We start from the raw sequence: 15,969 nt of genomic DNA on the forward strand, positions 1-15,969 counted from the left end.
CATCAAATAAAATAGTGGGGGAAAAAGCCTTTTTATGGCACCTGAATATGCACTAGACAGTGTAGCTATTATCACTGACTTTCCCTCGTTTAGAGAGTATGTTGGAGGGGATTTTTGTTTTCCCACAGGGTTTTGTTCAGCAGGACTTTGGCTCTAATAAATAAATTCTTCTCTTCATGCTGCCTAAACACTCTTTTTCTCTCATGTCTTTTTGTTTTTTATCCTTTTCTCACACACATGCAGATTGATGTCTTTATTATTCAGTCTGTCTGAAATGTCCATGCTTCCAAGCCATCCATTATGCAATCTCAGTAAAATTGGATTATCACTGCACTGAAATATAATTGAGTATGTCAGTGCCTGTTTATCAAAGCTGCTGTAAAACCTTTACAGTCTAAAGTTCATCGTTGCAAGGTTAGACTGAACATAAGCGGATGGATGGATGGATATCAAATCAAGGATATCAAATTTATATAAATTTGCATATATTTTCACTCTGTTTGTTTTGCATTTTCATTACAGTTATTACATGGATGGCAGAATAAACAAAGCAGAGGACTTCCTAAAAACTCGACTTTTGGACACACTTGCAGAGCAGATCAGTAAAGTGACCAAGGTACTTAAGTTTTACTTAAACTTTGACTATAAATAATCCCAGTCATATGCATATATATTGTATTCTTGATAAAATGGGGATGCCTGTAATGACTCCTTAAACTCTGGAGTTCTATACCTGTAGTGTAAATACAAACTATATGACCGGACATATATTTGCATTTCTAATGAGTTTGCAAAATTCTGGATCATCCAGACCTGAGATAGTTTTGGGGCAGGGTTGCTGAAGAGGCCACATGTGCAAACCACAAAAGTAAGCCCTGAGGGTAAGATGGTTATGGCTGCCAATTCGTAATATTATCAAAACTGGGTGAGTTGAAAGATGATCAGGGAAAATAAGCAATCACTACCAAGAAATAAAACTTAACAGGAAAAAGGAGTGGGATTCCTCTGTGTACCACCACTCAAACAATAAGGTCACGTTTATGTCTTTCCGATTTGTTGTTATTATTATTATATTTATTATTGTTCTCTTTGTATTGCTAGAAGTATTTTGTTGCAAACTCTCACGACGTCTCACTCGTTTACAGAGACAGTAAAATGCAGTCATTTAGCATAACAAAACAAAGGTTCCTCTTCATCATTAAAGTTTATAAAGTTAAGAATTTAGGATTGTAATGCTCCTCAGATGGACTAGGGATGCTGCTTATCCCACCTCTTGTTCAATGTTAGCTGGCATAATCTCCAGCCGAGCCCAACCGTGAGTTGGATGGATGGCCCTCAGATAATTTTAGATGGAAAAGGTTGCACTGATTCTTAAGCCTAAAATGTGAAATCCAAATTTGTTGATAATTTTCTTTTCAATGACTCATCGCAGGTTGTGAACACACATACTCCGGGTAAGAAGGTGTGGCTTGGTGGACTTGGGCCAGCATGGGCAAGCGGCATCAGCAATCTCTCTGACACGTATGCTGCTGGCTTTCTGTAAGTATTGTTATCATCATACTACCTTTGCTTAAAACATTGGAAGCCACAATTAAAAAATCTTTCATATTTTCTAGTTTAAAGTATTTATTCCTAATAAAATATTGACTATTTCTCATGTATCACATATTTTTCACATATTGCAGGTGGATGAACACACTGGGTATGGCTGCACTGAATGGCATTGATGTTGTGTTGCGTCACTCATTCTTTGACTATGGATACACACATCTTGTGGACCAGAATTTTAACCCTCTACCTGTAAGCTTCTTTATTTTATTTCAAAAAAGATTAAAATGTCTGTTCACTTTCTTAGTGCTGCAATCAAAATGGCCAAGATCTGACCGGACAACTATGCAAGAGTTTTCCCTTATTAGACTTGGTGCGTTGATGGCACCTCTTACTCTTTCCCGTGGGAGCTATTAGCTGAGATGAAAGGTGTTTAGTGGTGATGAGTAGTTAGACGCGGGGGCAAAATGCCATGTAACCTTAGCCCTTTATCAGTAGCACAGGACAGTGTCACTGCTCCCCTCAACCCCCATCATAACTTTGTGCTTCTCTGTGTGGGACAGTCTGCCGGTGAGAGATCTGCAACCTGAGAATCTGATGCACAGGCATGTTAGTCAAATAGCCTGCAAACCTGTGTGGAATGAGACTGCCCAATGCCAAGTTCCCCGGTGGTTTGGTCTAAAAAATAAAAAAAACCTAAAAAACGTATTATTGTTTCATTGTTAGTCACTTGGTTGTGCATTATTAGAATATGAGGGGGGAATTATATTAACACGTGTAAGAGGTATACCTCTGCAGTCCCGATGTTTGTTTCTTATTAAACCCTCTAATTAAATTCTTTTTAAAAGGGTGCTTTGTAGCATTGTCTCGCTTTTTAGCTAATCTCATTTTGTTAAAAAAAATCCTGAAATGTCAAGAAGTGATAAAATGGTACCACGTGTCAAGTTCATAAAAAAGATTTATTCAGTTAATAAAAATGGGTTTATATAAAGCAGAGGCAGTGTAGGGTGAGAAGATTATATTAATGACAGTAACTCATTCTTCCAACAATAAAGGAAAAAATGATGGAGTCTTGGCATTTATCAAACATTTGTTATTATTTAGGACTTATATTCTTTTTCTTTTCATTTTGCTTTACTTAGAAATAGGTAGTCTAATGTGTACTGGGAGCTCCAAAATACATTATTAGCTGCTAATGTTATTGGGCTCATGAACTAATTACATCTGCAAAACATTTTTCAGAAATTCCCTCATTAGATCTCACTAGCGGGCATGCACTTACTTTAACCTCACTTCACCTATAAGATATTAAACAATAAAGATTGCTTCATTTTTTCCTCCCTCTTTGTCTCCATTATTTTTCTGGGAATGGGGATCTCCCGCTAAGATCACAATGCTTTTAACATGGCTGGATGTCTGAAGGCTGCACCAGCCTACCTGCTGAGAGAATTCACTGCAGCGCCAACCTGTCCACTGCATGGGAAATTTATGACCTGGCCCCATCCCCTATAGGATGACTCCACCATTGGTAGAATCTAGTGAAAGCCCCCAGCCCACTGAATGGCTCAACTGCCTCATCTTTTTTCCACACTTTTCTCCCCTCCCCTTCCTACTTTTTTTTTTAAAGCATACTCTTCTTTCCCAATCATGCTTCTCTTTCCTGTTTTGTGTTGTTTTGACTCCACATGTGTCAGCCATCCCCTTTAGAAGTGAGCAGTAAACGCCTAAATTAAAGAGATGGCTGATTTTGTCTGAGATCCATTCTTTAAACAGAACTCTGTCTGACTGGCACTAAGTAAGGAGATTTTTGCTCACCGTTAAAGAAGAAAGAATTTTCAAAAGCAGGTTGATGATGCAATGGGCTGAATCTAATTTGTCCGTATTAGCTAACCATAAAGGTTTAATTGTTATCATCCTTTGTTACCTCTGAGCAGCTGAAGTTTTTTTGGTGTCTGGTGTTTTTATTTTATTTATATTGGCATGTTACCAGTTCTTGAAGTAATGGTTGTTCCAGCAGTTGACGTTTGTCTGTATATCTATCCAAGGGGGGAAAGTAAGGTGCAAAAATACAAAATTAAATTTAAAAAAGACACGGAAAGGGATGAAAAAGACGATGGCGAGCAATAGGATAAGAAGGAAACAGTTACACAGCTGGAGATCTAGAACCTCAACAGATATTTCTCTAAAATATTCCACATTAACAATCACTAATCATTGCTGTGGTCATCACAGCCACAGATTAAATTCTATCGGTTTATTGGTGTTTTTTGTTACATGTGTTTTTGAAATTTAAAAACAAAGCAACAAGTTTGGAATAAATGAAACCCAAGACTCGTCACTGCTCTTTGTCTTATTCTTTGTGTAATAATCATGGATCATACATTCATTCATCCGTCCCTCTGGCCGTGGCCACCACTATACTGTTCTATACTGTGCTGTGCTTCTTCGATGCCTTGGCAGCAAATTAAGTTAAAGTCTGAGTGGAAAAAAGAAGCCCTTAAATGTTGCCATATGCAGGATTGCATGGGAACTTCCTGAGGAGCACATGTTGTTCTGGGTGTCTTGAAGAGGTGTTGAGTCCCTATAGTCTATAGAGTTTAACTTAGTATGGTGGGCCACTCAACAATCATAATGAATACAGCAATTCATGATAGAGGATAATATTTTGTAAAAATGTCATATTTAAGAAGTGTCAAATCTAAACGAGTCAGCGGTTGTTAAATACAATGTGACGTGTGTCATGTGACAGTGCGCTCCAACTAGAAGTCCAGTATTCAGACTTGATGTTTTTGTGCACCACATCTCTCTTTACACACATTAGCCACTTACGACACATACTTAACTCTCACAGCTTGCGAAACCAAATCTGTTTCTACAATCACCGGGACATTTCATGTCTCGATTAAAAACAATAGAGATTTTGGAGCTGTTCTGTTTGAGGGGAATCCAGAGTTTCTCTCTTTTTTTTTTTTTTTTTTTTTTTTTTTTTTTTTTTTAAATGAAATGTTGTTTTCTTTTATTTTGCATGTAAAACGTCTTCTCCACACCTATTGCTTTTTACTGGTGTCTTTCAACTGTCACTACTGGAACCCTGTCTTGAAAAGTTACAATGAGAATCAATTAACTAATGCAATCATAAAAATAATGCAAATTGTTGTGTGTGTGTGTGTGTGTGTGTGTGTGTGTGTGTGTGTGTGTGTGTGTGTGTGTGATGATATTTCATTTACAGGATTACTGGTTTTCTCTGGTGTTTAGACGTCTGGTTGGTCCCAAGGTTTTAGCTGTGCGAGTGGCTGGACTGCAGAGGAAGCCGCAACCAGGACGAGTCATACGAGACAAACTACGTATCTATGCCCACTGTACCAGCTATCAAAAGTACGTGCTTAACTACCTTGGATTAGTTTGTAACCTGTTCCAGTTTTGCTGCTGAATGCTCATAGACTTTTAGTAAAGTCTAGCAATACTTTCAGGAATGTCAGACAGAAAACAGATGACTGTAGTTTAAAGAACGCCCCCTCTTGCCTCTCACAAACACCTGAGGCTGGTGTCTGGTGAGGAAGAACAAAATCCCTAACTCCACCATTTGGCTTCCCATAAATAAGCAGACCATAGACACCCGCTCATTCACAGCTCAGAGACTAAAACTTAACGGGTATCACTTATCAGGTGTGTGGGTTCTGTCTCCCTGTCGTCAAAGGGCTGCTGAAAGGTGTGCACAGACCTTTATCCCATGTCAGATTGGCTGGAGGGGGATATTTGAGGGGGAGGGACAATAAGGCAGTCTGTGCCGCGAGGAGATAAAGAGTGCCACCATGGCCTGTTCAAGGTTATCATTTAACCCAGGCCAGTGGCTGTCAGCACTAGGGTAGACTTACGGCCATACTCTAGACGGTGCTCATTTACAGGTGGAGCATCTCTTAGAAAAATATCGGAGCACGGCAAAGATAGGTGGTTGATAAATGTGCAAGAAATACTACAGAAGCGTGAGTTCTAGTGACACTCATGCAGATATTCTAAATAGTTTTCAACAAGTGTACTCACTCAGTCTCTTGGTATGTATTGTAAATTTAGGAGTAGAGAAATGCCCTCGGCATGTGGAGTCACTGAGCTCCACTCAAGATACCAATCAGCCCTAGACTCATATGTTCAGACAGTGAAGCACTAAAGCAGTCTGTCTCAAATCCAAAGCCACTTCAGTTGCCATTATTTCTGCTACTTTGTGGTTTTACACAGTCAGCCCTTAAGTAGGCAAACCATTGTAGTCTTGGTGGTTTGACTAAATTGTATTAGAGAGCAAAGAATATAAATGTGTCCAAGCAGTCTTTGCAGATTAAATATGACTTCCACTGCCCTTTTACCCCTTTTAGTGGTTTGAATGGCATTTTTTTTTCACTTTCCAGCGATGCTCCAACATCAAACAGCATCAACACATGTTTATGTTCCTGGTTTGGATCTTTAAGAACCTCATCATTTTAAAGGTCTAAAAGGTTATTATCTCCTATTCCATCTAACCATCTGAACCATGGTCCACATTTCTGAGAAACAAGGCTGTAGGAGTTTAACACAGAGCCAGATATAATGTGTTCCCAGTAGGAGTACGGGACTATATCTCCTGGTAGATATATTAAACATTAACAGTCCTGCCGGGTTACTGAAATTGCTAAACCTGTGCACAAAAAACAAAGGTAAACATAAAACCAAAATCCAATATTGCTTTGAAGATATGAGATTTAGGCGGTGGTAACTGGGAGCGATGTCTACCAGACGGTGAACACCAAGGCTGACATGTGGTATTCACTAGAGCTGTGTTGTCTTTGTCCTCATATATGGGCTCTTATTAGATTTTATCATGTTTGTCTTATCTGTCTCACTGAGTTATTTACCTTTGACCAGTATTCCTATCAAATTGTGTCCCCGGTGTTTTGCTCTAAGGAGAGGGACTCAAAGACTGTTGTCTGTGTAACTCAAGAAGTGTTGCCCTTTGTGTTCACACCCCTCATTTGACCCTGGGCCAGACAGCGGCAGGTTTCAATACTGGATATTGTATAAGAGAAGCAGATTTCTGTATTAGATAGACTTTAATGGAATGATAAAGGCTTCAAAAATGAAATGCAGTTTAATATGTTGATGCTAAATATATAGTAGATGATGGGTTTTAGGCTATAATAAAAAGTAACTTGCTATGTAAAGGAATTTCCTTTTTTTAGCCGGCTTTATCTTTCTTTATTAATTTTCCGAAAGCCTTTTGATCCAGATTAGATCAAGGAGTCGTGGTTTTATTCCATTACTATATGGGATGCAAATATCAAAGACTTTCTTCTCTTTGTAGTCATCTTTAATTATAGAGAATTTTATTCAACATGGCAATGTAATATATAATGAATCCCCATTAACAGATGTGGAGAGGCGACGTTTTCTGTTGTGCCCTGATCTTTTTTTTCTAAATGTAAAAGAAAATTAATGAGGCAGTGTCCATCTTTTTCTTTGTGACACTAGTCATAACTATGTCAGAGGATCCATAACGATCTACATCATCAACCTGCATCGATCGAGGAAGAAAATCAAATTGGCTGGAACGTTACGGAACAAGACTGTCCATCAGTACCTACTGCAGCCCTATGGCAATGATGGACTGCGAGCCAAGTTAGTATCTCTAGTCTCTTACACATGTGCAGATATAAACTTAAACATGCACACGTGCTTTAGGTAATTGTTTTCTATGTGAAACAGTTCTTTTCTATTTATTTATGTCGCTCAAAAAAGAGAAATGTGACAGTTATTGCTCATATAAAACAAAAAGAAAAGAATAAAATGCTGATTATTTGTACACTGCTTGAGTAAACCTTGGTTTGTAAAAGGAATTACTTGTGCAAATGTCAGGAAAAACACTGAAATGGAGAATAGGAAAATTATAATTTTATAAACAAGTTTATGCCTCCAAACTTAATAGGGTGTTAAACATCAAAACTTCAAAGAGCTGCAGTGACTCAATTTACTTTTATGACCACAGTGTATAATTTATATGGAGCCAGCATGCTGAGTGAGTGCCACACCGCAAAACATGCAAATGTACACTCAAATGCAATTACCTTTTCCTGTCTTTATCTGGATTAGAGTTAGGTGAAGACAAGTATTCTCATAAAGAATAATGTGTAACAATTAAAGCTAACTGAAAAATAAAACTTAAGTTTGTTCAGATGGTCATTGTCATTGCACTGCTTTAATTTGCCACCTTAATTATTGAAGGAAATTTTCAGAGAGCACAGTCCTTTGCAAAGTTTTAGTGTGTTTTCATGTCCTTTTTTGAGTTTGTTTTTATAGCCTACAACATATGTTTTAGCAATCGATTTTTCATTTTATATACATTCCATTTAGCTACAATATATTTCACTTTATGTAACAAGGTAATATAATTCCCATTTCCTTAAAATGTCTCTTAAAATAAAAACTTTATGGTTTCAGTCTTTAACTCTCTCCCTTAATCCCCTGGCCTGTTATTCGGACTCAGACTTAAGACACAAATCCTGAAATAACAGTCTAATGACCTAAGACTGTGTGTGTGCGTGTCTGTCTTTTCGTTATATGATACCCATATGCGGCCTTAATGAAAGCTCAAGCATGATCCTTCAATAACAGTGTAATGATGGAGGATGTTTTAGGTGTAAGAACAGGATCGCAAGGCAATTAATAGGAGAGCAAGCTAACGATGTGCCTGGCCTAAAGTGCTTTCATTTACCACATGGAGTGCAGGGAGATTTTTATGATGAATTTAGCAACACCAGATGTCTATAAATTGGTTTGAGTAGTGGAACTTTTTAAGTTTTCAGACCCATGTATGTGAAGAAAGGCTTTGAGCAGTCCAGTTTGAATTACAACTTCTCATTAGTGAACATCATTTTATTTGATCTTTTCTTGAATTCAATGTTCATGTAAAAGTCTTCAAACCACTGCCCTTTATTCCTTTATTATTGTGAACATTACAATCTCAGGGGAAACGTAGATAGAAAATAGTGTGGACAGACTGCATTTACATTAATAATAATTAGCATATTGTGTCCTGTATGGATAAAGAGAACCACTGTGAATTAAAAAAGCAAAGGTCATACTCAAACTGACTGTTATTTGGTTTAATGAAACTGGTGTTTGACTTTGTAAAATTGGATTTGTTCACGTAAGTAGATTTCTATGATCATGCCTAGTCAGGAGTCTTAAAAAAAGAAAAAATAAATATTAATAGGTTTTACAGTAGATGAAGATGTAGCAGGGGTTATTTTGATGAATGTGACAACCTAAATCATTACAATATAACACTTTAACAGAGTGTCTTAGAAAATTGTTTCATATATATGAGGAGCATATTGGTTTTTGTAGCCTTATGACTTTTATCACAGTGAGCAGCTGCAGTAAATGCAGCTAAAGCCAAATATTAGGGAATACAGATGACCCAAAATGTTAACAGAGAAATAAACTTGGGTTTGCTCTTGGTATTTTCCACTCAACATGTCAGTTTTCACACTTTGCAGTTGTTTTAATTACAATAATGTGACAACAGCACCCCCTGCTGGCAGAATGATAGGCAAGATACAAGGCCCATGAAATAATGAAGATCCCGAGTCTTTTGTTGATAAAGTCTTACCATGGCCTACCAGTTTTATTTGTCAGAAGGCAGGGGAAGAAGACTTGGAATATAAGACGGTCGGTAAATTTGATTATGTGACTTAAGCATGTTGTAACTCACTGAGTTAACACACCGTATTTCTTCTTCTCTTTGCAGACATGTCCAGTTGAATGGGGAAAAGCTGGTCATGATGAACAATGAGACATTCCCAGAGCTGAAGCCCAAGACATTGAGGGCGGGACGGACAATAGCTATGCCTCCCATGACTATAGGTTTTTATGTTATCAAAAATATTAATGCTTACGCCTGTCGGAGATAACATTGATCCTTTATCCCCATGCAGTGTCATCTGATACCACACCACCAACACCAGTTTTACTCAGATTTTAAAGACTAGAATATCACTTTGTGAGAAGTTTTACAAAATGCTCAAGTACTCTTACAGACAAAACAATTCTCTGGATAACAAGCTTCCATCCGCACTGATATATATTTAAATGATCAAGCAGATTAAAAAAACAAACCCAGGCTTTCTAAGTCAAGACACACACGCACTGAAAACTTCCAATTGCTTTTTACCAGCAGTTCCTCAAATGCTACAAGACTGCAGTTGCAGAAATAAAATAAAAAAACACAAATTTTTTAACCATGTGTTAGAGAGTTTAGACTTTTGAAATTTTATTTACAGCCTCTATTTCTAATCTTTGACCTACAGAATGAGGAGATTTACACAAATCACTTTCAGTATGACTTGATCCTTTTCACAGAGAGAAAACATACCATGGTGTGTTTCTTCTTGACCCCATGCTGTCTGTGTATGTTTGTGTATGCATGTGTTTTATTGATAAAGCTACTGATGTGTCTGTTGAGGGTGCCGCTCAAACCACACTTTGTTTTCCTCTGCCATATCAAATGGCTGAAAATTGCAAATCTCTTTTTTCCCCTCATTCTTTTTTGTGTGCATGCTTTGAGGATCTTTGTGCGCACTTCAGTTTAACTGCAGGATATAATAGACAGGATGTGTCACTAGCTGTTTTGCTGTGATGCGCAGATAGATAATGTGAACCCATCATTCACATCACCTGGATCCACAGCTAAATCAGACTATAGATTAAAAAAAAAATCAAATACAGATTTTTTTCAGGTACATTTTAGCACTTCTTACTCTTTTCTTGATCTTTTGTTTTTAATCCTTTAATGCTGCTAGGTTTCTTTTGTACTAAATATACTATATATATATATATATATATATATTTTACAGTACATATTGTACAGGTTCACTGTCATATTATTAGATTATGTATTGTACATAAAAAAGAGTGATAAAGTGTTTTAAGCTTGATATGTTTACTTATATTCAGTATACAACTAATTTATATTGCTTTGTCTTTATATTTCTATTATATAAGAGTTGTACTAATGCCCCAATTTTAAAGCAAAATCTGTGCAAAAGAACAAAAAAGAACCTGTAGGAATGTACTCATTCAGTAACAGGGTGACCAACTGACATTGATTTTAAAAAAATAAACACACACATGGTGGTGGGTCTAATTAAAAGGGGGGGAACCAACACACAAATCCAACTATCTTGCGATGGTTTACAGACTGTCATCTGCATTTTACTTCAAAATATTTTGACTAACTTATGCTGAAAAGTAAGACCGCGGTCAGTGAAAATGTCCCCTCGAGAGAGCTAGTCATGATGCCTTTTGAGCTTTAAACTGACACCATTAAGAACAGTGATAAGCAAGTGCAGGTTAAGTGTCTAAACATGTAAAATATAAAAAATAATTATCCTCTGAATGTGTTTATAGTTAATGTGGAGATGTTCATATTTCATTTGGAGAGCATTATTTTATATATGTAAAGTGTGCCTATATTATTTTTTGGTAAAAAAAAAAAAGTTTACATGAATAATAAAGACCTAAAAATACCCAAGATCTTGAAAGCTTTCTTTATTTTCTTTTGTAAAAATGAGCAATTCACCACAGACTACACTAAAACAAAGAATGTAATCCTACTCAGATGTTAGTTTGTCTACAGGTCAGACTCCATAACCTTTGACTGTAAATTCATTATAGCATTAACGAGGGGATTTGGGAGGAAGTTTTACGTCTGCACAAACAGCTAAGTCCCATCATGTGAAAGTGCACTGAAACCAGACTCCACAGCGGTTCTCGGGACATGACGGAGATCTGCAGGAGCATATGGTAACCAATAGAAAAAAGAAACAAAGAGATCGGAAGATATGATTTATACTTGCACAAGAGCACAAAGCAAAGCAGAAATGCCCTTGTACTGTGATCCCAATACAAAGGCACGGTATTAAAGTTTACCATCGTTTGTGCACTCACTCAATCAGCTCTTTATACACACACACACACAGACTGTTAGACTCTGTGGCCCAGTTGTGGAAGCAGCTGGAGCAAGTCTTTGTAGCGGGAAGAGTGCTGTCTTGTCACTGCATGAGGCAGCTGCTGATGGGAAACATGAAGCCAGGATGAACTAAAAGTCCAGACCTCAGCTTGACCCAGACTTGGCTCAGTGTGCGCTGATGCATAGACAACTGGAATCTGCTTGGTAGACTCGTATAGAAGGGAAATAAAGGACCATGGTTAAATGCCCGTCATCTAGGTTCCTTCGGGTTCTCCTACACAAGAAAAACTCCACTGAGCAAATTTGATCTTTCCTGACACGGAGTCGTTACCACTGGCACCCCTTCAAGAGCCTGATCCAAAGCATATACCTTGAATTAGATTTTGTGCCATTCATGCGAAATAGCTTCTTGCTTTCATGTAAGGAGCAGAAATGTTTGGTCTGAGAAATGAACTTCAGGAACAGCCTCCTTTCACATGTGGTTTATTTTAAACAGCCCGACATTGTTGACATGTAAGAATCAAACCAGACTCGTTAACACCTGGCCCATTTCATCTGGGATCTTTGAAGAGGAAATTTTATTCATTATACTGTGTTGGCTACACATATATATATATATATATATATATATATACAGGGTTAGATAAAAACATGCTTTATTTTCAAAGTAAAGTCAGAGAGAGAGCAGACGTACTAAAGTTGAATAAGATAAGTCGATTAAATTGGGCAGCACGCTCCAGAAAATTGCTTTAAATCTCAGTTGCCAGTGCGGGTTAGAAATATTCTTACATCAGCTACCTGTTGATATGGATCAGAAAATAAAACTGCATGCCTTTCTGATGAAAAGCATGTTGAATTTGTTAACTACCCGCAGTACCTCTGCCCTGAAAGTAATGGTTAAGCAATAATTGACCGAGGCAATGGGAACAGTGAACTTAGTGAACTTCCTAAGACTCAGAACAGGATCTTATCAACCTGAATGGGTTGAAATGGTTTTGTTTGGAAAACTCTGGTTCATATAAACCCGTGCTTTGTGACAATAATGGCTGAACATCAAATCCTCTGACAAAATCAAATTCTGTTGTGGTTTAGGAGGACTGTATGGTGTCCAGCCACTTCTGCGTGACAGTCTCTCCTTAGCCGAGGTAACTGCTACCCAGGCCCACCTAACACTGTTTATACTCCATGATCCATTTTGAGACATGCAAGGCCCTCTTGCCCTGTTAGCAAACACTGAGGATTTCTAGATGTTTACTCTGTATATACAGGATACAGCTTAAGTAAGACTTCTGTGGATGCCGGATACCTAGAAAACTGATGGACCAGATTAGATTTTGGCCCGCAACATTGAAGTCTTGGCATTTTGAACCATTTTGAGCTAAGCAAGGTTAATAAAACATAAATATTTATCCTACTATGGTTCTTTGCTCCACTCAGCAGCCAAGCATACAAACAGTGCCGAATATTATGATATAACACAGATTTGCTGAAGACTTTTCTCTGAAAAACATAATGATATTTGTTGAATATGTTTTTATATGGAAGATGTGTGTAATATGTTGTTTACTGCAAAGGTTTTAGGCACCAAAAAATCAACATGCTTTCATAAATATAACCATTTAGTTTTTTAGGTCGTACAATATGGATCGAACAGAATACACAAGTCAACATTTCGTGAAACCAACTTTGCATTCAGCCTAGGTTTTCCAGGTTGTTCAAAGCACCTCCAAGAACTTGAAACTGTTCTTGTGCAGATCTAAGCTGTTCCTACAGTCTCTGTAAGAACAGTTTCTCACACTGACCCAATGGCATTGGCCCCAAAGTCAAACTGGCCCAGTGGCCTGTAAAATTAACTCAGTCCAGAAAAGATGCCTTTCCTTTTTTGGAAAATGTTTGTTAAAAACACTCGGTCACGCTATAGGTCTATTCGTCTTTATTCTCACTGGCACTAAGATCTAGTAAATGTCAATTCTGTGGTAACTGTGACGCTCCTGCATGAGTGAAAACCTGATCTAAAGATTAAGACAACAAATTGTCTGTCCCAGGACTTTTTGTGCCTACTGTGATAAATGGGTGGATGTTCACTGTGTTTTCATGCTTCAGAATCAGTTTTGGACCAATTAGAACATTAATCTGTTCATCCATCATTCCATTGACTTTCAGTTCAGTTCATTTTTATTTCAAACATGTGCCTTCACAATCATTACAAAATATCATTCCATTATTTGTTTGAAAAGAAGTAGGCAGAAGTATTTACTTATTTGTCCCTACCCCCTCAAGTTTTACCTCTCATTCATTTAATTTTTTTTTTAGTCTTAAATTAAACAAACAACATATGAAACAAAAGTAAAACAAAACAAAACATACATAAATCAAAAACAAGAAATTAGCAAGCCCCACCACAGTATAGTTTCTTTCATATGAAAAATACAGAATGTGTATATTTGCAGATACACAAGTTATGGAAAAACAAACAAACCAAAACCAAAAAACCCCCAAAAAGAACCACAACACCATTACCAGCAACATTACCGTCCTGGGTTAACCCCGTTTTCTTCATTCTTATACTTATTTAAAATTATGTTTTTATATTTTACTTTAAACTGTTTTATGTTTTTACTGTCTTTTATTTCTTCTGTTAGACTGTTCCATAATTTAACTCCTGCAATTGAGATTGACATAGTTCTTAAAGTTGTTCTAGCACTTTGTATTTTTAAATTCCATTTCCCTCTTAAGTTATGCCCACCTTCTCTTCACTTTCTTCCACTTCTCCAATTCCAGGTCACAGGGAGCCTCAAACTTATGCCAGCTGTCATTGGGTGAGACGCTGGGTACACCCTGGACAAGTCACCAGTGTATCGCAGGGCTAACACAGAGAGACAAACAACCATTCATGCTCATATTCATGCCTATGACCAATTTAGAATCACCAATTAACCTGAGAAACATGCTTTTGTGGGAGTGCCACCCAAGCCAGCAGGCCACCTCCTAAAATCTTTGCTCAGCATGCAGAGTAAGGTCCATGTATATAGCTTGTTATTTTAGCCATTTATCAAAACATGTCACATTACCGCTATAGAAGGATGAGATTCAAAAATGCAGACTTTTGGTTTAATTCAAAAGTTTTTAAGGTTTCCTCAATAACCTTTGAAGAACAGAATTTTGATACCCAGTCCCTGGTTTTTAGGGACTCATGAGCAATTTGGCAAATTAATATAATATTAAATAAAAAGCTCCACATTTTTTCATGTGACAGGTTTTATATTGACTGTCCTTCCTGACAAAACACCAAAATTATTTCTGTCTCCTCCAGGGATTGAACTGGGGGTCTTTTGGTTGCAAACCCCTACACTTTGAAGTCTCGTAACATAATATGAAATATAAAGCTACTTAGATAAAAACGTTTTGTGACTGTGTGCATTGTGGAATCTATGTTTTTTATGAGACTTTGCCTTTTTAAGTTGTTGTTTGTTTCTGGGGTCTCCGGGCTTTAATTTTGACTTCAGGTAGCAAAATGCAGCTTAAAATGGTCAATATTCCACTTCCTGACCTTCAAAAACTCGTGTGATGCCATCGCTGTTTGTTTTAGATCTGTGCTCTAACGCACTGCTGCATTTGACTAAATCTGAGCACAAAGTTTAGAATTTATCAGGCTGCTTCTCTTTTCTGTCAATAAACACTTATTACACCGTGTGTTTAACAGGTGCTTTCCCCTTCACATCATTAAAGAGAAAACATCATCAGCAAAGGTGGTGGAAGTCTAACTTCCGGAGGAGGGGAGAAAAGTCTTAAAACATTTTGGGCAATAACAGCACTCTTTTTAGATTTTTTTTTTTTTATATAAATATGTTTTTACGGGTGACTTCATACATGCAACTGTGACACCAAAGTGACCACTTAAATTAAAGAAAACTTTAGTGACAACGCTTCAAAATAAGTGTCTAAATAAGTGCTTTTAGATATTTCAGGATGGCTGTCAAGTGGCAAGACTTGGTTCTACAAGGGCTTTGTACATGTACACGTTTATCTGTCTATCCAGATGAAATGTTGAATAGCTTTTTAGGTATGAAAAGCCTAATCTGGCTTTTCTAGGCTGATCTCTGATTTGCACATTCTAGTGAATGAACTGAAAGGGAAGCTGGGGAGTGTTCTTAAACTGGGTAGATATTGTAAAAGCCTTTCTCTTTACCATGGAAAGCATCCTGCTATCATCCAACAATGTTGTCTTGCATGGGTGTCCAGAACGGGTTAGGGTTTCTTTGGGGGGGGGGGGGGGGGGGGGTTGGTTTTTAATGCTGCTCAGTGTTTTCTTTTTCCCTCTGAATGTAGCAAACATCTTTGATTTCAGCACCACTCGCTCTCTGGTGGAACTGTTCTGATTTTGCAGTACAACTACCTGTTTCTCTTGCACTCACTCCTCCTAGGAT

The 15,969-nt window shown here is 37.5% G+C and overlaps 1 protein-coding gene across 1 annotated transcript in view; it reads left to right on the plus strand.

The window, feature by feature from the left end:
- hpse2 (heparanase 2) overlaps positions 1–10,364 on the plus strand; it is a 50,019-nt gene extending 39,655 nt beyond the window's left edge. Inside the window, exons 7-12 of the mRNA XM_085477735.1 lie at positions 523–616; positions 1,433–1,539; positions 1,686–1,800; positions 4,778–4,923; positions 7,045–7,191; positions 9,323–10,364. Of these exons, the coding sequence (XP_085333861.1) occupies positions 523–616; positions 1,433–1,539; positions 1,686–1,800; positions 4,778–4,923; positions 7,045–7,191; positions 9,323–9,485 (772 nt within the window). The 3' untranslated portion in view covers positions 9,486–10,364. The remainder of the gene's footprint in view (positions 1–522; positions 617–1,432; positions 1,540–1,685; positions 1,801–4,777; positions 4,924–7,044; positions 7,192–9,322) is intronic.
- The last annotated feature ends 5,605 nt before the right edge of the window (positions 10,365–15,969 follow it).

Source organism: Copadichromis virginalis, linkage group LG13 (genome assembly GCF_057382275.1).
Source record: "Copadichromis virginalis isolate Kocher_CV1m ecotype Utaka linkage group LG13, C_Virginalis_male_GT1.1, whole genome shotgun sequence".
In the NCBI taxonomy this organism is placed as follows: domain Eukaryota; kingdom Metazoa; phylum Chordata; class Actinopteri; order Cichliformes; family Cichlidae; genus Copadichromis; species Copadichromis virginalis.